Genomic DNA, 24,580 nt, shown 5'->3' with positions numbered 1-24,580 from the left:
GCAGCAGAAACAATCCCAGCAATAGGAAGGGATAAACGCCTATTGGATGTCGGAGCAGAAGCAATACTAAGATTCGGGGTTTCCCGAACTATACCGGAGCCAACATAGTCAATAAAAGACTTCTGCACTCCTCTCCAATAACTAGTATAGCCACTAAAAGTAAAGACTCCTCTCTGGGAGTTGGGCACCGCAAATTGGGGGCTCCTCCGTGACCAATAAGAAAAGGCCTGCATCCTTAAGAAAGGATCCAAAGAAGGAAGGGACGGCACCACGTCCTTAAAAATCGGGGGAACATCCTGGTCAAAACCAAACTGTCGGAGCACCCGATGTGCTGAATAATGGATATATTTTAGACCACTCGAAGAAGGCACAGGAAGCCAAGAGGGCCTAATGCAGGCAAGATAAGCCAGACTGCCCTCATCACCACAGCACAAGTCAAAGGTATTACCTGTAGAAGATAAAAAAGAAGACAATACAGAATCACACGCAAAGCCAGGGCCAAACTCACGAGGGGATCTCCAATGTAAGTTCCCTGCTTGGTCAAATAACTCCACAAGATTAAGGCCACCACCTTTCAAGCTAATCCAACGAAAAATAATAGGAAAAGCATCAGTCGAATTGCCACAAAGACCCTTCACTATGTCAGGGGATCCTTGGAATTTATCCTTCACAAATTTCAAATTCCTGCACTTGGCCAAAGTAGCTGCAGAACGGTCCCACATGAAAATCTGAAGGATAGCACAGTGAAGAGATGAGGTAATCACATAACAAGAATCACCCTCGGTCTCATCTCCATGAAGCTGGTCCAATTGAGAGTAAACGTGACCCAAAAACAGAGGGGCCAAAGGATATTGGTTACCTCGAGCCAACTTGATCGCTAACGGAAAAAAGGAAGACTTAACTCCATATCCAGGGAACTCACTGAACAAGAACTTGCTAAGCTAAAAAGCCAGAAAACCGGCCCACCTCACTTCCTTATTTTTCTCACGAGAGAGGGTCATCACCCATCTCCCCATTCTAGCCGGTTTACCACCAGAAGAGGCAGCACGACCACCAAAATGACCGAACAGTTTATCTTCCACCACGAGATCCTCCCCAAAAAGGTTAATATCAAAGGGGCTCTCGTCACCAAATACCGGGAGGAGGAAGTTATTAACCACATCCTCCAAGGTAATCGTTAATTTACCAACAGAAAAGAAAAAAGTATGAAGGGAAGGGCACCAACGACGTACCAGATGCCTGAGCCCTTTGGCGTCTCTAAAACCTTCAAGGTTTTTGGAAATAGCCACTGCCTTTAGGATACCAGCGCGCTCCAAGCGACCTACAAACTCAACATCAAACAGTTCCTTGTCTGCCCAGATGGGCCAGCCTTGGATTTTTCCCGGGACAAAATCAAAGAAGATAGGCACCGCCTCTCGAACTCCTTGTCTAATCTGAAGGTCAAAGATCTCTCTAGGGCCAGGAACCTGAGCGGAACCGACGAAACCCGCTTGGCCAGAAAACACCCAAGCATGAGGAGATGGAGGAGCCTCACCATGAGATACATGAGGGAAAAATGAACTGAGAGAATACCAAGGATCCCGTAAAGGGAAGGCCGGACATTCGGTAACCTCGCGAGAATCACTCGGAGCAGAACCAGGAGAACCTTCGCCCTCAGAAGGACTGGGGGTACGCTCTCTCCTCTTTTGGGAAGAAGAAGAAGTCATTAGAACAACACGTACAATGAGAAGAGAAGAGATTGAAAGTGCGAAAAGGGGGAAGACCGGAGTAACAGAAAAGAAGAGAAAAAGAAAGAGAAACCCAAAGAATGAAAGATTCAGAGAAGCAAAGTGATAAGATGAAACGGCTACAATAAAGATGCAAATAGCAGTTGGGGAAGACAGTGTATAGAAAGACGCGCTAGTTGCCAAAAAATTTAATTTGAAGAAGGGATTAATCAGCAGTTATTAATGAGAAGTAACGGGAAACGAGAAAAGTGGGTAGATGAATTTTACCTCAAATACTCAACTGCCACGTCCCGTGCAAAGAGGAAGCTGCAAAAAAATAATAATAAGGGAACGCAACACACAAAAAGGAGGTGACCAAAAGCAGCAGGAAAGGGCTGGGATACCAAGTAAAAAGGAAGGGAACCCAGTAGAAGTTAAAAAAGGGGGGGATCCTACGAAAATCTTGGAAAACCTGAATCACTCATACGTGGGCTTCAGGCAACCCACGAGCTCGGGGGGCTAAATGTTGAGGTCTAAAAAGGATCATAGTGAAGGAGGCCTAAAAGAATGAGTCAAGCCCAAAAGGAAAAATCAAGCTAAGCCCAAAGTAGCAGATGTAGGAGACCCATGAAGGAATAAAAAGGCCCAAGGGATCTTGAAGCCCAGACGAAGAAGCATCCAAAAAAAAAAGAGAACCACGGCAAGGGATAAAAAGTAAGGATCCTCAGGAACCATCAAGAGGCGCGGATCCCTTCAGGCACAAAGACAAAGGAAGACTAGGACAGCTCGAAAGAAAAAGACAGAAGAAGAAAATAAGAAACAAAAGCAAAAGAACACAAGCGCCAGTAGAACCTAGCGACCTCTCATGGCACAGACAGAAAAAAAACCTCGGGGAACCAGAACAAGGAAGCACGAAAAAAGAATGATAACAAGCGGCCTTCAAGTTGGCAGAATAGGATTCTGTCCAGATGGGAAAGAAAGGGGAAAAGTGGAAACTGCCAAAAAACGGGGATGCCGAGAAGGGCATACCTCAGCACATCCCAAAGAAGATGGCCAACTAGGAACTTTCAAAAGAATCAGAGCTGAAAGAAGGAAAAGATGAGAAAAAACAGAAATGAGACTTACCGAGTGATAGGTACAGGACGTGCTCTGTTTAAAAAAAGGTAAAACAGGGGAACCAACGGTTCCCCGGGAAGACCAAAACTCCATTATAAAAGGAAGGGATGGGTTGCGAAGAAAGGGCAGCGAAAAAAGAGAGAAACACAAAAAAGAAGAGATTTTCTAGATAAAAAAACTATCAGTAAATCTGTGGTGAAGAGAAAGAAAAATACCAAAGGAAAATGAACATTGCTTCCCGGTATCCTGTAAAAGCCACTATTGCACATACTCGGATTCAAAGAGAATCAAACTTTGCAAGTTTTGAAGGCTGAAATAGCCACTCAAGACTGTAATTTTTGAGCTTGATTGAACCTTGTATCACGTCCTAGTGAGCTTTATGTAACTTAATAGACAATGTATTAATGAAATATGCCTCATTAATCCCAGGATCCCCTTAGCATTAATTTTGTATCGCTTTGCTAATCCTGCTTCTTTTCTTTTGAATTTACCTTGTTGTTTTTTGGCATTCTTCAATACGAATATCCTTGCTTGTCATTTTTTTTATTGTCAGGAGTATCCCCTGTACATCACTTGATTCTTAAACAGCTTGTTAGCTGTGGTGAGTCAAGGCCCGATTCACCAAAATCTTTTATTTAGGCTTGGGATCTTTGGGCCTGAGTATCACAGAAAAAAGGCACTCTCACAGGGTACAAATCTCCTCTCAATGGGTATAACAATGGGAGAGGGAAGGAGAAGAGACTACAAAGATTTCTCTCTAAAAACAAGTAGTTCTCTCTCTAATAAGGTGGGTGTATTGTAGAAACCTCTCTTAGGGTTTTTCTCTCAATAGGCTCTTTTTTCAACACATTACTTTTCGTGGGTATAAGGGTATTTATAGTAGGATATGAGATAGAATGTGAAAAGTCAGTTTTCAATAAAACAGGGCATTCTAGCGACTGGGCCTCACGACTGGAATGAGTCATGAATTAACTACCAGGCCAAACTGTACTTTTTGTCCTGTAGTACTTCAGCTGTCATGACCCTTCAGCTTCCTGCATGCTTCACACGAGTGACACTTTGGTGACTTGCCAGTCATGATTCAGTCATGAGATTCCTCTTGAATGCACACAACTTGAGTTTCTTAACACTCTCTCACACACAATCCTTTACATTATTCTCACCTAAATACAGGGTTTCTACATGCTGAATTACAAGTAAATTTGGCACAGAATAAAGCCAACACATGGTTAATTAAATTCAACCTTACAATCTCTCCCTTTGGTTATTCCGTGACAAAACAACCTAAAACAGACTCTAGACTTAAATGTGAGTTTGGGAACAATAGCAAAACTCACTCACACCTAAATTTGGAAGTTGTGATGAACTTGGAACATATATACCTGTAACCTGAAACACTTGCACAAAACACATTAGACTTTCAAGATAAAGCAAGTAATAAAAGGACAAGTATAATGTAACAAGTAAATTGCGATCAAGTAAACATGATGTAAAACATATGATCAACTTGATCATACACCAAAACAATCATAAAGAAATGAATAGAATGATCACATAGTAAAACAAATGATCATCCAAACATGCATTCAATGAAGCACAATAGTATAAGGATGTATGCAAGTCTAACACAAACATGTTGCAATAAGAACAACAAACCATAGATACTAAACATAACTCAAAGCACCATAAAGCAAACAAGAAAACAAACATAAAGAAAAAAAAACAAAACAAAGTTTTCTTATTAACTCAATGTCTTCTCCCTCTTGGTATATGCATCTCCCCTATGGAATATCTCTCCCCCTACAAATGTGCATGAGAAATAAAATTTCTCCCCCTAAGAATGTGCACAAAAGTCATATAGAAATGACAAAAGTATACTCTTCCCCTTTTTGACACGAATAGACAAAAGGTCAAGGAGAAAAGAAGGAAAGAGATGAAGATACGAACAAGGAAAATGATGCATGAGGGATGCAAGATGAATAAGAAATGAAGCTCAAACAAAAGACAAAGCAACATGCTACAAAGCATAAGGTAAATATGACATGCTAGGATGAAGAAACAAGGTATAGACCAATGCATGTCAAGGGTAGCAAATGTGTGTGCAAGAGGTGGCTATGTGTAATGCATGACCAAAACATGGAAAATGCACATGCAGGGCATGGTGTGTTAAATACACAACCAATGAACCAAACATGTTCCTAATGAGGAAACATGAGAAACCCCTAAATTTGGTACTCATCGAAGTCCAAACAAGTGAGAAAATGCCTAAGAGGCATTTTATCAAACACCTAGCGTGCATACTATGAACAACAATGTAAAACAATGCATGAACATTATGAAATCCACCCTTAATACATGTTCTTTTTGCCACAAGGGGCCAATACCAAAGAAAATCATCAAAAGAAACCAATCCCATACAAAAATTTTGACAAAAATTAAGTGTTCCTAACCCCTATAATGAAAATCCCAACTATGTATGCTTCTACCATTTATTTTTTTGTTTTCGCTTCTACTTTCACATGTATGCTTCTTTATAGCCCATTTCTCGTATTTTCATGCTTTCAAAGCCTCTGTTTCACATGTTTTATTTTTTGTTTGCTATCACATGTTACAATTAGGGTTTTATTATTTTCAATGATATGAACATTCATTCACATGCTCATGCATAATGCCATAGGTGCTGAGCTGTTGCAAGGTAAGTAAAAGGTAAGTCATGCATTTGTAATGTACATGCATTTGTGGTATGATCTTGCTTTGATGATAGAGATGAATATGCTTGTTTGAATAAGTTATGCTTAATCACATTTTTATGTTTATGTTTTCTGCCTTGGTTTAATGTTACATGTTGTTGCCTTGAATACGCTTTGATGCCATGCTAGATGAATGTTAGGACCTTTGGTATGTGATGCATGATTAGATGAATGGTAGATCTTTGTTTGTAAGCATGATAGATGTGTGGTTAGGGATGTTTGATGCCATATTGATTGTTAGATGAATGTTAGTGTGTGTGTGTGTGTGTGTGTGTGTGTTAGAATAACAATATTGAGTGTGCCTTTAATAGGGTTAAGACATAAGACACAATGATGGAAAGCCAACCTTAGGGTTAGGCAGTTTTGGGTGCTTAACACCTTCCCAAGACCGTACCTTAACTCCGAACCCATATCTCTGGTAGTAAGATCAAAAGGTCTTTTCTCGAGAGGATGCTATATATATGGTTCCTAGGCCATTACAAAAACTAGGTGGTGACTCCTTTGACTCCTCCCTTATGTCAACACTTTATTGTTATGGATTATGGACAATCGTTGATTCTAACTCCTCTTTTTTATGGTACTTACTATGCATACTAGAAAGTAAGCATGAGAGCTTTTTAACAGTCTTTAGATGAAAAGATCTAGCTGGCTGTTGAGGTTGGATGGACCAAACCTATTGATCCACCCGCGTCTTAGGATGATGACAAGATCAAAGTTGCAAATTTCAACAGTAGAGCATTGAATGCCTTGTTTAGTGCTGTGACTAACAAGGAGTTTAAGAAGATCTCATCCACTGATAGTGCCAATGAAGCACAAACAATCCTTCAAAACACTTATGAAGGTACCAAAGCTGTGAAAGATTCCAAGTTTCAAAGGTTTACCACAAGCTTTGAAGAAATAAGGATGGATGACGATGAGGCATTCGATGAATTCTATGCCAAGATCAAGGACATAGTGAATTCTGCCTTCAACCTAGGTGAAAAGATTCTAGAGCCTAAAATTGTGAGGAAAATCCTCAGATCTCTTCCAGAGCGGTTTCATGCTAAGATCACTGCTATTGAAGAGTCAAAGGACATTAACACTATTCCTTTGACGGAGTTCATTGTGAATTTGCAAACCTACGAATTAGATTTAGTAAGGATTGGCAAGGGAAGCAAGAGTAAGAATATGGCTCTAAAAGCCAAGAATGATGAAGAAGATGAGTCATCTGAAGATGAGAACTCAAAGTTCAAATCTTACATTACCAAACCAAAAAGTTCATCAAGAATGCAAATGTCAAGGCAAATGACAAGGATCGCAAACAGTCTGGATTTTCTTAATTTAAGTCTCAAGATAAATTCAAGAGAGAATCCAAAGAAGTTGGACAAAGCAGCAACACTTCGGTCGGTCCAAATTGCTATGGGTGTCAAGGGTATGGACACATGAAGCAAGAATGTCCTACTTATCTCAAGTCAATTGGCAAGAGCAAAGCCTTAGCTGCTACCTTGAGTGATATCGAACCAGAAGCAGATTCAAAGGATAGTGATCAAGAAGGAATAGTTAGCACCTTCACAGCTACTATTGATTCTTCCAAGTAATCCGAAGAACTGGTTGATGAGGAAGAGGATCTAATGGAGTCCAAGTTTGAAAAGATGGATGAAAAAGGTGATATCCATACTACTTACTCAAAGCTTTACAAGAATTTTGAGAAGCATGAAAAGTTGTATAGGGGAGCCATGTGTCTCAGAGCTAGGTAAACCTCCTCTGTCGTGAACTCCCGTGAAAGTTCCCTGTTCATGTTGTCAGTAATGATTTTGTGTACTCCTCTAAGAGATTGTTCACCTAGTTGTGGTCTCGTTGATCACTTAGTTCAATTTCCACTCTCTTTTGTACGCTTTCGTTACTTTTCATAGATCTTTTTTATTTTAATGCTTTGTTGTATTCATTTAGACAAAAATTTTAATTACTTTGCTTCTAGAATTTTGTTTTCCCCTTTATTCTGATACTTTGGATTAGATTGATTACTGAAAATCATTTCAATTTCTTAATTCAATGTTTGAGAAGTTGCTATCTTTTTAAGATGATAAAAATAGGGGAATCAGTTTTGTCATTTTTTAATGCGTCTTCTGAATTTTTGATTTGGGGATCACTATGTTTTTAACAATATCCTAATTTTCTATTTTGAAATACAAGAGAATGATTTCGAAGAAAATTTGTTCGGTCATGCTAAGAGTTTTACACATGAATTTCTAAAATTTGAAGTGTTATAAGTTTTAACTCAACGGCTCACTTTCGGTTTTTGTATTAACTTGGTTATCCAAAATATGAGAATGTTTCAAAGGTTTCCAATTATGAATTTAAATGATTATCTAAAACCCTATAGTTTAAAGAAATGTGCAAATGTTGGTATGACCCAAAATAATTTCTATTGTTACTAATATTTCATTGTAGGTGATATTTTTAGTACTATGCCTTAGTTCTATGATACACATTTTAGAATATTTTTTTAGGATTAGTGATAATTTTTCATTTATTCTAATTTGAGATTTACACATTTGTCTAATAATATTATGCATTTCGAACTACTAATAAATCTAAGAATGTCATGAGGGATTTAGATAACCATTTAAATTCATACTAGCCTTTGAATACGTGTTCACACTTGTGCTCAAAGGCTCTTTTATTTATTTTTTTTTAAATTAATAATTTGCATTCATTATAATTAAGAATTGTTACATTTTTTAATTACAAAAATACCTAGAGATATGATAAGATTTATACTGAAAAAAAATTGTTATGGTGTTTACAATTACAATCCAACCACGTCCACAATTGAATTCTCCCTCCAAAATCACATTCCCATTCCCATTCCCTCCAAAAACATTTTCAAAACAAGCTCTCATTCACAATTCCTAATTCACAACCCTCTAAAACCGAAATTCAAACAAAAGCTTGAACCGCTATTTATGTCAACTCCTCAAACGCAAGACACTCCAATCTCACCAATCATTCCTTCACTGCCTTCAAATTCAAATTCCCATATTTCTCTTTTTCAAATCAAGAAACCTATCTCTCTCTCACCATTTCCATGGCCTCCTTCAAGCCCTCAATTCCCATTACCAGTGACCGTTCTGCCCGGCCTTCTGGCGAGGTCCACCTCATTGTGGGCCCCATGTTTGCTGGCAAAACCACTGCCCTTCTCCGCCGGATCAAGTCTGAGGGCAACAATGGGAGGTATGTATATTAGGCAATTGGGGTTTTGTGATTTTGCTCGAATTTTTACTTTTTCTGATGTTTGAGTATAGTTTTTAGCCTTGGCATAATAATGGGTTTTTGTCAAAATTTTACATTGGCATCATGATTAGAATGAAGTTTTGTAATTTTGGTCTAAGTCAGGGCTTGATTCACTTGTTTTGACCCTCCTTGGAGCAGAGTCAGAGTATTTAAGCTTGGACTAATAATTGGTTTTTGTCAAAATTCGAGATTTGCATGGCTAGAATGTGATTTTAGCTGAATTGTTTTGGTTCATGGTTTTTTATTTATTTATTTATTTATTCAAGTTATATATAAAATGTAAAAATTGAGGCTTTCGAGAAGTGAATTGGCCTAATTTATTTATATAGTTTTAATTTAATTAACTAATTAATTTTTGGGGATTATGAATTGTTTGTAGGAATATAGCAATGATAAAATCAAGTAAGGATACAAGATATGCGAAAGATTCGGTTGTGACACATGATGGGATGAAATTTCCATGTTGGGTATTGCCAGATCTGTCATCGTTTAGACAAAAATTTGGGGTTGAAGATTATGAAAAGGTAATCTTAGAGTTGAAAAGTGTGAATGTTTACTAGGTTTTGCTGCTTTTTTTCTTTTTGTTATAATAGGGTGTTGAGGTGTTGTTTGTTTGTTTGTTTTTTTTAAAAAATCCATTTTATTAGGTGATTTGAATGAAATTAAATTGCCATCAGATATTGGTGGTTAGGTTGGTATTAACATACGAAGTTTACAAGGCCAATTCACACCAGTTTCGTTTCCCTTTTACTAACTAATAACTATGGTGCGGTAGTTCCCCTTTTGCCCCTCTTAGTTTGATGCTCAGCCTAAATTGAGTAAGTTGGATGAATAATGTATTCCATTGCTTTTAAGTAAGATTGGTGACATTAGATATAATGATAAAAAAAAAAAAAATGATGGGGTGTGATAAATGGTTAAAGTTTTAGATATTCAGACTATGTGGTAGCTCACGGAAATGATCACAACTTTGTCTTTGAGATAATTTCTCTATAATCCTTAAATACTATTATGTAAATCCAGAAATTATGAATATTTTTCCCCTCCTATTACTTCATTTTAGTCCCTACCAAACCATGTCATCTCTTTGATGCTGAGGAGGAAGAGAAAAATAGGGATGAAGCTTTAATGGAGTAAGTAGGAGGTGAGGCAGTGTATGGTGAGGATGGTTGATGGGATTCAAGATTGATGATGTATTATGTTTGTGATTTGTAGGTTTTTGAGTGTTAACTATTGCTTTAAGTGTTAATAATCTGACAAGTATAGTTTCATTCAACTATCTTCACCTTATGTTGACAGCTAGATGTAATTGGTATTGATGAAGCTCAATTTTTTGAGGATCTGTATGAGTTTTGCTGCAAAGCTGCTGACCAAGATGGGAAAACTGTAATTGTTGCAGGCCTGGATGGTGATTACTTGAGGTGCTTGTCGAAACTAATTTTCAGTTTTTCCTATGTGATAATGTATTGTGTAGAAATTTGTTGTAGAGCTTATGGCCCAGTACTGATTTTATTGTTTCCTTTGGTTGATCATTGTTGCATCCCATTTGATGTTCACATTACTCTATTGGCAGAAAGAGCTTTGGCTCAGTACTTGACATAATACCCCTCGCTGATTCTGTAACCAAGTTGACAGCTCGTTGTGAACTTTGTGGCAAGCGGGCTTTCTTTACTTTGAGGAAGACAGAAGATACACAGACGGAACTGATTGGTGGGGCTGATGTTTATATGCCTGTCTGCCGCCAGCACTATATCAATGGACAAGTTGTCATTGTAGCGGCAAGGAGTGTTCTAGAATCCCGTAAAGTTAAAAGTGAATCCTATCTTGAGGCTACTGTTGTTTAGTAACATATATGGCTTGTTTACAGCCAATAGTTTTTGCTTGGGCTTGTATTGTTTTTCAATCAGTTCTGAAGTCTATACAATATGGTGAACTTGGACATGTCCTTGGAATGTTTCTTTAATGTATTTTCAACCATTATGTATATAGAATGAAGTTTCTTCCAAGAATTCCATTATTGGTGGATGTATGTTATTAAGTTCTGGTAAGAAATCATATTCTCCCTTTGTTGAAATTGTTCATGATTTGCATGTTGGTGTAAAGAGTTCACGGAGAGGTTCAATGTCTTGCTTCACATCTATTTTTGAATCTTGTTTGCAAGTATGTGCTGCTATGTGGATGTATGTATACAGAAATTATTGATTGTTATTGTTTACTTCTAGTCATATATATTAAGCTCTAGTTGTATGTAAATAACATCTTTTCTTCTTCTCAAATAAATCCCAGAAAGGAGCAACTTTGGCCTTTGTTCATTGTCTGGTTTTGATTTTCATACATATTGGGCTGATAATTATTTCGCTACATTGACTTTGACCATAAGCCAACAGCACCTGACTTTCTCTTTGGTTTCCTACTTCCAAAGAAACTTATGTGGCGAAAGACCTTCAGTAGTCGACTAGCATACTTTCTCTGTGAAGCAAAATTCACAGAACCAATGCAACTTGTCACTTGTCCTAAAGGGTTCCTCTTTTTGCTTAGAGATCTACTTTCCATACCATATGGTTTTGTGCCCTGTGCTTTGGTTGAAATTGGTTCTGTTCTTTTTGAAATATTCTGCCATTGAAGAGTCCTCTTCATGGACATGAGCTCTTGTTCAAGAGTTTGAATTCTGAAGCTTGTGGACTCATATTCCTGTCTTGAGAAGTCAGGTCTCTGCATTGCGAGGTCTTTTTGTAACAAGAAGCTCAAGGGTCTACCGCCTGGCTCTGCTCCATCTGTGTATGGGCTCTCGCCTAGATTCTGGCTTTTGGAGTTTGGACACCTAGAGCTTGAGAGGCTTCCAGAGAACTCCCCGCAGTGTGCATGCCTAAATGAGTCTGAGCATTCTTTGAAAGCTTGGTGTGTATTAAGTTGCTGAACAAAAAGTGCCTGGACAATCAATCGCAGTGGCATCAATTCATTTTGAACAGCCTCAATGCATGCCTCTTGTGATAGCTTTTGGCAGTTGAGATATCTGCAGACTGTCCCCTTCTCTTCTTGTGATATGCCTGGGTGTGACTGAGGAGTAGAAATATACCACATATGTAAGAGTAGTTTAGAGTAATGTTGAAACTTAGATTGGATGAAAATGAGAACAGACTAGAAAAGACTCGTTGTGCAGAGTCAGAAGTGAGATTGAGACTAGGTTGGCTGAGTTGAAAAACTAAGAATCAAGCTTATGTATCTCTGTATGCAAAGATGAGTTCTACAAACTTTATAATTGTGATCTACATGGTACCTAAAAGTTAAAAATTTGGCTTCAATTGCTTGGTTAAATATTGAAATCTATTGGTCTATGGTTCCAGGGTCATCATCTAAGTGAAAATCATCAAACATCCTTTGATATGTGTTTTATTTCAAATTCAGCCAACTTGATTAAGTTGAATCTTTCAGGAATGCTGAAGTTCATGAAAGCTTACCTGTAGGAAGGTGTCCATTGCTCTGTACAGTTGATCGTGGTTGTATCTCCAAGAGATTGGTACTCTTTCAATGAGTTCCATGTATCTTTTAGGCCCCATGTCTGGATCAGGAGCTATATGAGAGAGATATGCATCCCATAATTCTGCAACGATTGAGTTTCTTGTTGAAGGAGTATGAATCATGTCTGAGTTAGATGATACATATAATGAAATTATGCTCTCCATTGTAGCCAACTCTATGCTAGAAATTGACTCAATTCCCATTTTTGGGTGGAAAAAATCTTCCACTTGAGCAAAGTGCAACATAGATGCAATCTGATCTTGCAACTTATCACTTCTCAAACCAACTTCAAGGGATCTAGAAAGCAATGCAAAGTAAAACCCAACAGGAATCACTCTACTAGCTTTCTCCCCCATGGGCAGCAGATCAATCAAACCTTGCAGGATTGCTGCAACTTTCTTATTTGTGTCATCATCCCCAATTCTCTCAGCGGAGTTCTCCCAAAATTGGTGTGTCTTCTTGGAGAGTACCCATTTGTTTGTGTAGAAAACAATGATGGGACTGACATATTTTTCTTTCATACCTTGTCTTCTCAAGGATCCTATTATTCTTTTGAAGAATACAAACGGTAAAGCAATCAGATCCTTGATCCAGAGGTCCTGGCTCACCATCTCCTTCACTGTTTCACAGCTCCAAGCTTGGCTAGCCAATGCCTCCAATGTGACTACGGGTTGGTCCCGTCTCCTCTCTGGGTCAAGAATCTCCATACAAGCCATGAAGGCAAGTGATTCAATGCAGCGGCTCACGAGTAGCAACTCCTCAGACCAGGGAAGCAATGTTTGGCACTTTTGGAGTACAATTAGGGTGTCATCCCAACTTTGCAGAACCACTTGGTTCAAATAGAGGTCAAACCGCTCACAGAGATTACCGGAGCAGTAATCTTCTGTCATCTCAAGAAACTCTGCTGCACATCGCAATGCTGCTACATTGAAAGGGTCAATAAATGTGGATGAACCATAGATGAATAACGCAATCATCTCAAAGGTATCTGATCCTCCAGGGAAATCTTGTGGTAGCTCAAGATCGGTTGAGTCATTTAATCTTTTCTGGAAGTATCCACTCTTCGAAGAAAGTGGGTTCTGCAGCACAGCAAAGAAGAAAACTACAAGGTAAAGCTTACTAAAAGATTTTACATTGCAAATTTCAGTCGTTTTCACGTTTCATGCATATATATAATCTTTGAGACAAGCAGGAAGCCCTGATGTCTCCAGTTAGATATGGGGGATAGCAAAAGTCAGTAAAGAAATGCTTTATACTTTCACAAACAAAATTTTACCATTTTAAATGACCTTTAAAGAGATTTCTTTTGGTATATGAGATAATAGACACAAACCTAGATTGACTTTAGATTCAAGATTTGTCATACCTTGTGCAGGTTGAATATTCTATCACCAACTCGAACACGAACACAAACAGGGAAGCCAGTCTCTTGGCTCCTGAGACAAAGATCCACCCAACATCAGTAATTCAGAACTTTACCAAAGCATGTTATGAAACACAAACAACACCAATGAACCAATAATCTTACCATGAAATAACCTTAATCTTGAGCAAGGCTCCTATGTTAGGTGAAGAGAAAGGACTTGAAGCCACTGAACTATCTTTGGGGCTTAAAACTTCCATCAATAGCTCTCATATAAGTGCTCTCTCAAACTGCTATTTACTGAAAGTGAAAAATAGAAAGCAACCACAGTTGATTTCACTATAAGCATAAACACACATATGCTTCTGAATCTTTCTCTCTTTCAATAGCCATAAATGCTAGAAACCTGTCCCAAGAATCGAGGAAAAGAGTACTGAGGCTTCGAGAATTCAGAAAACCAGTGGGAATAAAATAGAATAAAAGAGAAAAAGGAGGTGGTTTTAATATACTTGTCTACACACATTCGTGCAGTGTATTTTCTGGTCAAAGTCAAATGCACACGAGTGAAACTCGATATCCAAATTTTAAGGCTTCAAAAACGTTATCGAGTGGGGTGAAGTTGAATTCTTGTGCTAATTCTTGGCCTCGGCCAGCAAAATATGGTGCAATCTCCACACTTTCATGTGTTCCTTGCACAACAAGCCTTGTATACAGAAAAGTTAGTAATTTATAACAGCAAATGTTAGGGACTCTCTCTCTCTCTCTCTCTTCCTCTCTCTCTATATATATATATATGGAAAATGTTAATGAATACCCTTATGATATTGGTTAATAATCCATTTAAAGAAAGTTTTTATGAGAAAAAAAAAATTTAATGTTTTGACAATTTTTTTTATTTCTCATAAAAGTGATGTCAAAACTTTTCTAAAATAAATTATTAACCAATGTTTTAAGGGCACTCGTTAGTATGACCTTATATATATATATATATATCTATACTATTATTTAAGAGGCTTCCCCTGTTTGTATTCCTCATTTTTTTAGTTCAAAAATGCCCTTAGACCCCTATGTTTAAGTAGAGATAAAACTACAGGACAATATGGTAAAAATGCAACTCTAACTCCCACTAAAACATTGCCTAAAAAATAGGACCACTTTCCTGTTAATTTTTAAATTACTTTATCCACTTATAAATTATATTTTCAAAATAAAAATTATATATATATATAAAATAAATAAATAAAAACAGTTTTTTTTTCTACAAAATATGACCACTAAAAAAAGAAGCCTCATCGCACGCACTTTGTGCGTGTGGTGAAGCTAGTATATTGTAATTAAAGTAACACCACTTTTAAATTGGTTCACTCCTAATACTACTTTTATTATGCACTAATTATAATGTAAGGACTCAATTTGTAACGACCCCAAATTAGTTTATTGGGCTCGAACGTTAAAGGCCCAAACAATAAATTTGTAGAGAGTAGGCTGAAAGGTTAGGCCTTAGTCACCAGACAGTGGTTAGTCATGGTGTTCATGGTGGACGCACAGAGGTGAACTAAATTTGTTCATGGATCTTGTCCATTGAGCTTAATGTTCTTCTTATTCCTTTCACTTTTTGGTTACAATTGTTTTCGCCTTTCTTGATGCATGAATTCTTACATTATATAGCCCCTCTCAGTTGATCCTAACCTTCCATCTGTTGATCAGGCAGGTAACCACTCAAGTGCCTATCCTATCAGCTCCCATCAGCCGCCTCCCCCTACCTTTTGTTAGTTGCAATAACCGAAACCACACTGTTCAAGGGTTTTTTCCCATCAATGTGGCTAGGACGTTTGTTGGCGCATTCAATGCGGAGGTGACGTCTTTTCCTTGAATCACTCCTGCACTGTACCCCTATGCGAGTCTCATTCTACTCGCCTTTTCTTCTGAGAGCGCTTTGGAGACTGCCTTTGATGACGTGTCGTTCTTCCCTTTTAGGCCTTGAGATGCCGAGGACAGGGTCATCCTCGGCAGCATCTCTAGGTCATTTGGACTTTCGCTACTTGTCCTCGGCATCTACTCTCCTCGGTGCGGGCCTTGGGCCCTAATGGAAAGTGGGCTGGGACTACAAATTTTCTGGCCCCACATATAACATATCATTTTCTGGTAGTTATGAAAAAATTTGTGTCATTAGAGTTAACATGAATATTTTGAACATGATATATACCCAAAAACAACATATAACATATTCAATCAAAAACAAGTTCAGTGGCATTTTTTTTTTACAATGGGCGGCATTATTTTTTCGGAATGTGTTTTTATAATTTGAAAACATGACTTTAAATCACATTTTTAGTTATAAATCACAGTAGTGTGTAAAACACATTTTTGCATTTTTATAATTTGTAAAGGTGGTAAGTTATGATAAAAACAACTTCACATTTACATGAATTTATTATAAATCATATATATATATATTGTAATTAAAGTAACATCACTTTTAAATGGGTTCACTCCTAATACTACTTTTATTATGCACTAATTATAACATATCATCTTATGGTAATTATGACAAAATTTGTATCATTAGAGATAACATGAATATTTTGAACATGATATATACCCAAAAACATCATATAACATATTCAATCAAAACAAGTTCAGTGGCATTTTTTTTTTTTACAATGTGCGGCATTATTTTTTTGGAATGTGTTTTTATATTTTGAAAACATGACTTTAAATCACATTTCTAGTTATGAATCACAGTAGTGTGTAAAACACATTTTTGCATTTTTACAATTTGTAAAGGTGATAAGTTATGATAAAAACAACATCATATTTACATGAATTTAGTATAAATCATATATATATATATATATCATGCACTAACTAATCACATGAATTCAGTATAAATAATATAAATATATATATATATATATATATCATGAACTAATCACATGTTATATCAACAATTATGTGTCTAATGATGCTTTTTATAGAATTAGAAAAGTTAGCAATAATATAGGGTTTGGTGGCGATCTCAAGGAAAAATGAAACGGTGTATTGGGAAAAAGGAAAGAAAGAAGAATGAAAGATGGAAATATGAATAAAGTATGATAAAGGTGAAGATGAAGTGCGGATGAAGTTTTGGAGCATATGGTAACTGCCAAGACGGCACGTCTTCTTAAAATTCGGGTTCTTTGGAAAGAGGAGTTTTGCTTGCTTTCTCCCAACAACAATTCTCAATCCCAATGATCACTTTTCTTGGTTTTGGAAAACATAAATATTACTATTACACTAATTTTTACTTTTTTAAAATTTTTTATTTATTTTATGTAGTAGTATTTACATATGGGTTATGTATGCACACTTGCAGGCATATAGTTGAAAACTGTTTTGGCCTTTGGGTTTCATTGATTAAGTACATTAAGTACGTATCTGCATTTATTCATGGTGGTTTATATTCTATACAAGATTATAATAAACAAAGTGGACCTTGGCAAATCTCTCACGTATTAGAATAACACACCTTAGATCTTTAGAACTCAAGCATTACACAATACATTCCTTCAAAGCTGCATTTATATATCTATATATATATATATTAAAACTGTAAAGGGATCCATACTTTGATCTCAATCAATTATTATTTAATATTGCATCAATTCTAGGGGATCCTAAAGTAGGAAGCAATTTGGCACCCATTGATTTAGAAACTCCAAAAGTTGTTTAGGTAGCTTCCCCAGTGAATTAGGTTGCAATGAACTGCACAAACTAGCCTTGATACCAATTGTGCTTTCGGTGTTAGATGCTCAGGTCTTTCTGAGAAATTACACTGCCTCTCTTAGGTTTTTAACCTTGATGTAATTTTTTATTATTATAAATAATTACAATAGGATTTTTTTATTTTAACTTATGACATTAGTTTCATGATTATAACCCTTATCATCAAGTCAAGATATCAATTAATTTTTTGTATAGGCAGGATTTGAATTCAAGTTCCTTGTCTAAGAGCATCCACATTGGTGGTGCTAAATAACTACATTGCTATTTTTAACACCATTAAATACCAAAATGTGCCCTACAATGGTGGAGCTAAATCTATATTTTTTGGCTTTACAGTTGCAGTGCACTAGCTGTGCACTGTATATATATATAAAAATAAATAAATAAATAAAAAACACTATTTTATTCACATGTTCACACTGGTTTACAATTCCACCTTGCTCTGACCCAAGCCCCAAGCCGCTGCTGCTATCCATCTCTCTTTTCTCTTTGCTGTGATTGGGTTTTTTTGTGTGTTTTCATATGGGTTTGGTGGCTGTGGTGGTGGTGGAGGTGGTGGTTGATTTTGGCTAATGTAGTGGTGGTGAATGATTTTGGCAGTGGGTTTGTGGATTTTGGTTGTGGTGGTGGTGGTGGATAATTTTGGTTTTGGCAGTGCATTTTGTGGATTTTGACTATGGGTTTCGTGATTTATGGTTGTGGTTGTGATTGTGGCAGTAGGTTGTTGTTATGGTTGTGATGGTTGGTTGTCTGGCTGGTGGTTGTGGTGGCCGGTGGCGATGGGGTTGTGGCTTTGTTTTTTGTCTTGTTTTTGTTTTTTTTGCATTGTAATGTTTGATTTTTATTATTTTATTGTATTGTTTATGTTATTTTATTGTGTTAAAAGCTAAAATAAAACCACTGATGTTAGGTGTTTTGTAAAGTGAGAAGGTAAAATAGATAAAGTAAATTTTGGTGGAGCCAAATAGCTAAAATTATGGCTCTACCAATGTGGATACTCTAAGGACTAAAAAATTATGAGTTGAATTAATGAGAGCCTACAGATCGGTTTGGATACCGCTTATTTACTGAAAATTGAAAACTTATTGCTGAAAATACTGTAACAAAATAATTTTTAAATGTGTGAATAGTGTTGTGGGACTCAAAAATGCATGGGTATTCGCATTTTGCTGAGTTTGGTGGTCCCATAAACAGTGCTGTGAGACCCCAAAAAAATTGCCAAACGCAACTGAAAATAGAATTTCAGCTATCCAAAGCACTACAACTTTGATCTAAAAGTTATTTCAGGTTTTCATTGTACCCTTAAATTTACTTGCAAAAAAAAAAAAAAAAAATCCATGCAAGAGGGCTGTTCTACATAATGACTAGTGCCAAATAAGATTGCTCATACATTTTGTTCATTATAGCCCACTGGAATGTTTTGGGCCTTTTGGCTCAAACATAAGATACAATGTAGCTTAAGTTGCAGTTTTTTTTTTTTAAAATAATTATTTTTTCGGTGTATTTTGGGTTTATCCAAAGCAAAAGGCTGGGAACAGAAGTTTATGTAGCCCATTACTTTTTTCCCTCATAAATAGGTAAAGGTGTGAATTAATAGTCATAATATTACATATGGATGATGAGGAAAGTATATATAGTTATTCAACCCATTACATGACCATGACTATGTGTAAGGTCATCAAAATCAGGATTCTACGTAAGATCGTAGAAGATAAGTGGGATCGTGGATTGTAGGTGAGATTGTGGATTATAGGATCGGATCGTGAATTATAAGATCTTATATTATTTGAGGGAAAAAAAATTAGTATGTTAAATAATCACATAAATTATATATTCATAAAAAACCAAAAATTTGCATCAATTTGATGTAATTACCATACATTATTACATCCATTTGTATGCATTATTTAAAGAGGTAAAAAATCTCAAAACGTGCCACTCTATTGGGATATTATTTTTCGTTTGGTTCAACTAACACTCTATCTCTCTACATTAGAATAGCAAAACTTGGTCCATGGGAATGTTATTTTTCATTTGAGTCCAACTAAGCCTTCTATCAAGTAAAAGAAGATTATAAGAAAGTAGGATCGTTTGGAATCATCAGAATTGTACGATCCTGAACGACCACTAAAATCCTTAAAAGATCCAAATCGTTTTTAGTAAGTGGGATCGTAAAATCGTAGGATCGTAAGATCCAAATTAGGATCTTGACAACCATGACTGTATGTGCCATATATAATATATTCAACTTACTAGTATTTTAATCATACGATCCACCAAGTCATTTAAATAAAATAATTCACATACGTATTAAATAGATTATGAATTAAAACACGTATGGATTGGTTGGTCATTGGAATTAATATAGGTATAAAGAGATTTGGAAAAAGATTTGAATCCAAAGCTGGGACTTGACATGTTAGTGTTTTTCGAGACATATGCATCAATTCATGCGCAGGCACAAGGTTGGTTTTAGGATCCAAAGTTCAAATTGGATGTATACATGTTCAATTCAATTTAGAAATAGCTAGGGATTTTACGTGTAAGAGTGTAATTGTCTTTGACCGGATTGATATCAGGTGCACTACGCCAGCAATAATATATTATTGGGCAGATTCCACGCAAGAATTACTACCTCAACCTCAACAAAGGGATTTGATATTACTTTAGCATAAAAAGATCCTTCCAAAAGGAAATGCAGATGCAGTGCAAAGCATGTTTCAATTTGCAACTCATGTTTGCCTCCTCATTCAGCACCTGAGAATAAGCTTTACTAACCTAATTCGGCCTTCTATGAGAAACATTATGCAGCAAGCACTAACAATTACTGGCTCTAGAGTTGCCTAGGCCTTAAGTCTCAAAACAAGGCAAGACTGCGGATACGATACCCTTAAGAAAAACCAATTAGAGACATTATCTAGTATTGATTGATTACAAAAGAATCTAATTATTCTGATCAACAAACAAACTAGACTAGACAGGTCTAATATTATTGCTTCAGTTTATTACTTATGTACACAATAGGTTTTAGTGACAACAAATCTAGAAGAGAAATAGTTATGGATAGTTCTATGTTAATGGTTACCTCTAAGCATATTGTTCGCTCAAGAAGTCATCAACCAGTTGGCTCAGTCTCTTCATCACTGACTTCAGAAAAGAAGGGGTCTTTGAGAAGATCAGAGGCTGAAGGTCTTGCCCTTGGCTGGGCTAGGCACTTCTCAATGAACGCCTTCACTTCCGGATCCATCTCCTTGTTCAAAGCTTGGGGCTTCACTCCAGTCGTCACCTTCTTGTATATCTTGGCGACACTATCACATTCGCTGTATGGGATCTCCATTGTCACCATCTCAAGCAAGCACATGCCAAAGGAGTATATGTCAACCATCTCAGTGTAGTCTTCCTCATACAGCTCTGGTGCCATGTACTCTGGTGTCCCTAAAATTGAATGTGCTGCATGGCTCTTTCCTACAATTGCCGCAAATCCCAGATCACCGATTTTCACCTATATGGATAAATAATACTGCTTCAGGGTCACAAATTCATAAAATGTCCAAAGGAAACTAGATTCAACCATGAGTATGTTACCCGATTAAATAATTTTTTTTGAGGGGACACAATTTCAGAGATTTGTTGCTTCAGAGTAATGTTTAACACCTGAACCAAGGTACACAAGGCTCTGTATGGATACAGGAAAACCTGATCCTGGATTGGTCATTGAAAAACCAGTAATTCTTATTTTTAGCATGATATGACATTTATTTTTTTCCTCACTCTCTCTCTCTCTCTCTCTCTCTCTCTCTCTCATGTGTGTGGACCTCCTTGTCACTCTCCAGAAAAAGGATCACAGAAGGTTAATTTATAACAATCACTAGTCTTACCCAATATCCTTTTTCATCTAATCAAAGCCCAAACTACACCCTATTGGTAGCCATATCCAACCATTCATCTGGTATTCATAGCCAATTATCTAGTATTTATTAATAAGATATTTGGTGATAAAACAAACAATTGAGATACACTACTGTAAAAATTATCATTTAAGTGTAAATATCTTGCCTCCATGTACTACATATATATTCACCATTTATGGTATCTAAATTAATTAAACAGGACCAAAACACAAGAATCCAGATAGCCAATTTAGGCTCATTAATTTTTTTTTTCTATAAAAGGAAACCAATTTCTTAAGATTGAGAATGACTTAGTACCTGGCCAATGTTTCCATTGATAAAGATGTTACTGCAATTAAGATCTCGGTGAATAATACATGGCTCATGGGTATGCAGATACTCCAATCCCACAAGCACCTGCTTTGACCACTTCTTCAAGGCCTTCATGGAAACATGGCGATGCCTCTTCCTGTAATCCCTCAAATTTCCCGATGTGCACACCTCAGTAATGAAATTCAACGTGTTACGTTCATCATCCTTCCATACACTGTAACAAACAATGATGTATTTGTTTTTCAATGTCCTCAACAGCTTAACCTCAGAGAGAAGCCGATTGATAAGCACTGGATCGTCACTGAATTTCCTCAACCTGACCTGATTCCAGGCCACCTCTATACCTTCCTCCTGATCAAAAGCCCTGTAAACCTTCTTCACAGCGCCAGAGCCTAGAAGATCATTGTACCTCCCAAACCGTCCAGTGGGATCAACCTCAGCAAATGCTTCAGTTTCACGATCAGTTGTGTTTGCATTTTCCTCAGGCATCTTCAAAGATCAACAATTAGAAGTGTTAAAAACTAGGAAAACAATGGGTTTTCCTATATCTAATAAGTTCTATATTATATTTCTTTTAATCGGTAAAGTTACAAACGCACTTTTGAACCCACAATCTCACCATCCATCGACTTTTCCCTTCAAGGAGATGAGATGTTATTTGAGCTAGAAGCGATGTCCAAAAAGTTTCACACAAACAATGTACTATACAACAACATAATAAATATGACTCATAAAAATTGTACTAAATATTTGCCATGTTGGGCGTATAATTTTTCAGTAACAAAGTATTCAAATTTTGGATACAGAAGTACAAAATCCACTATATATGCATTCTAAAATTTTGAGACATGCAAAATTCACATTAATGATTCAAACTTAATTAATACTTAGAAAAAGGCAGTACTTCAAATGAATTAATTAGCAACCATTTGCACCTAATACTCAAAATTTAGAAAGGAATGATTTAGCTATTAATTGATCAAGTAATCACAAACCTACCTAGGGTTTCAGCTTTCAAATACAAAATTCCCAATCCCATTCATGAAAATTATAATTTTTAACAACAGAAAATTTTCAAAAAAAAATCAAAAATCAAAAATCGAAAAAAAGCAATGAAGAGAGTAGTGTTTATTGTTTAGTAATTTCATTATTTTATTCGTGAAAATTCGTAAAAAAGAAAAGAAAAAAAAAAGGAGAGATTAAAATTAGAAGCAAATTATGCGATAAAGAAGCTGAATTAAAACGATAATGTGAGTTATGAATCCGATTAAAAAAGAAAAAGAAAAAATACAATCCAGTAACAAACTGAGCAAGCTAGGGTTTTAACAATCAGAGATACAATACTAGTATTATTATACGTAGAGAGAGAGAGAGAGAGAGAGAGAGAACCTTGAGAAAGGAAGAGAGAGAGAGAGAGAGAGAAGAGAAGGGTGTTAGCTTAGCGTGAAGAAACGAAACACGAAAATGAAGTGAGTGAGCTAGCTAGCTTAGAGTGAAGGGGCGGCGCTATTTATAGGTGTCGTGCCCTCGGGATCTGACTTCTTTTACACGACGTCGTTAAAATAATGCCTACTGCCCTAATCCGCTCTCTTATCCTACCTTTTTCTCACCAAAAAAAAAAAAAAATCCTACCCCTCCCTCCCCGACTACTGGAGCCAACCCAATGCGAATACGTGTTTGATTTTTGCTACATGTTAAAATTATGTCTGCTCTACTGTTTCAGTGCATGCTGGAGTATTGAAGTCTATCCTTATCCTTGACCATTAACACCTATCCACACTCAATTTAGAATTTTATTTTATTTTACTAAATTACGTTTTAACCCTAAGTCTGGGGTGTTTTTATTTTGATAATTTATATTTGATTTTTTTTTTTATATTAATTTTGTCATTCATTTCTATTTTATCTCACTATTCATTATAAAATTTTCTTCCTACAATAATGAAATTTATACATTCCATAGTATTTTAGAATTAGTATTTCATAAAATAATTAAATATGAAAGACTTTTTTTGGGGGAGGGGGAGAAATATGAAGCAAATGGGTGATTAGATATGAATGTTTTTTTGAGAACATCACATTAAATTTCATTTATAAATGTGAAGTTTATTTACATACAAACTGGCATATAAAACCCATCATATTAAATTTCATTTATATCTTTGTAGTTTTTCCCATCTTCTAAAAACTATTTTTAAATGAAATCCTCCACTTAAATATATCATAGTGGTTTTTTTTTTTACAGTACCTAGGCCCAACTAGAAATAGGGATCTTGGGCCTTATGCTTGTGGTTTGGTGGACTGGGCTTGGTTTACCGCATTTGTTTTGGACTGATTACGAACCAAGTTGCGCACAAAACATGATTTTCACAACACATACACATTTATACATACAATATATACGTATTGTACAGTAAGGAACAGTAAGGGATGAATAAAAGGATAAAGAAGACGTCAGGGATCCTCAGAATGATAAATAATATTTCATTATTTTTGGGGTTTTAGTATATTGGGTCCTTTCTCCATTGGGATATGTTATAAGGTCCAAATAAGTTCAAAAGTTACAGACTTAGATAGCGCTTTGTAGGTTTCTAAGATTTGTGAGGTTTGAATCCAAGTGTCTCCTCTAGTGCCTTTCCCAGGATCCCTCACAGTGTTTTCCCTATTTTCTCCTTTTTTGAAATTCAAAGAAGTTTTTCAAATGATCTTTTTGCTCTGATTCCTTATTGCTGATTGGTTTTTGCTGATGGCTTCACCCCCTTTTATAGTTCATTCCTAGGGTTTTTGGTATACCACTGATTCCCTCCATTTGTTATCTTGGGTACCCAAACCAATGTTGTGTCAGCAACATTCGTGGCTGGTCTC

At 36.4% G+C, this 24,580-nt stretch overlaps 3 protein-coding genes across 4 annotated transcripts; 1 reads left to right on the top strand and 2 right to left on the bottom strand.

The window, feature by feature from the left end:
• The first annotated feature begins 8,400 nt into the window (after positions 1-8,400).
• LOC115954799 (thymidine kinase a) lies at positions 8,401-10,926 on the top strand. Its single transcript, XM_031072737.1, has 4 exons — positions 8,401-8,785; positions 9,225-9,369; positions 10,145-10,266; positions 10,419-10,926. Exons 1-4 carry the CDS (start codon positions 8,640-8,642, stop codon positions 10,687-10,689), a joined length of 684 nt encoding a protein of 227 aa, XP_030928597.1. The 5' UTR covers positions 8,401-8,639; the 3' UTR covers positions 10,690-10,926.
• A 99-nt stretch (positions 10,927-11,025) lies between these two features.
• Positions 11,026-14,219, bottom strand: LOC115954798 (BTB/POZ domain-containing protein At5g48130). Its single transcript, XM_031072736.1, has 4 exons — positions 13,893-14,219; positions 13,731-13,800; positions 12,304-13,443; positions 11,026-11,902 (listed from the first exon to the last, which is right to left on the bottom strand). The coding sequence occupies exons 1-4, from the start codon at positions 13,985-13,987 to the stop codon at positions 11,204-11,206; spliced, it is 2,004 nt and encodes a 667-aa protein (XP_030928596.1). The 5' UTR covers positions 13,988-14,219; the 3' UTR covers positions 11,026-11,203.
• A 6,152-nt stretch (positions 14,220-20,371) lies between these two features.
• Positions 20,372-23,348, bottom strand: LOC115958356 (probable serine/threonine-protein kinase WNK11). Of its 2 annotated transcripts, none has more exons than XM_031076766.1 (3): positions 23,105-23,348; positions 21,701-22,204; positions 20,372-20,994 (listed from the first exon to the last, which is right to left on the bottom strand). In XM_031076766.1, exons 2-3 carry the CDS (start codon positions 22,202-22,204, stop codon positions 20,608-20,610), a joined length of 891 nt encoding a protein of 296 aa, XP_030932626.1. In that variant the 5' UTR covers positions 23,105-23,348; the 3' UTR covers positions 20,372-20,607. The 2 variants fall into 2 exon arrangements, with proteins under 2 accessions (XP_030932626.1, XP_030932625.1); XM_031076765.1 differs by lacking the exon at positions 23,105-23,348 and adding an exon at positions 22,315-23,086.
• Between the last annotated feature and the right edge of the window lie 1,232 nt (positions 23,349-24,580).

The sequence above is a fragment of the Quercus lobata genome, chromosome 8 (assembly GCF_001633185.2).
Source record: "Quercus lobata isolate SW786 chromosome 8, ValleyOak3.0 Primary Assembly, whole genome shotgun sequence".
NCBI classification, from domain to species: Eukaryota; Viridiplantae; Streptophyta; class Magnoliopsida; order Fagales; family Fagaceae; genus Quercus; species Quercus lobata.
This window is presented reverse-complemented; position numbering and strand designations above follow the sequence as displayed.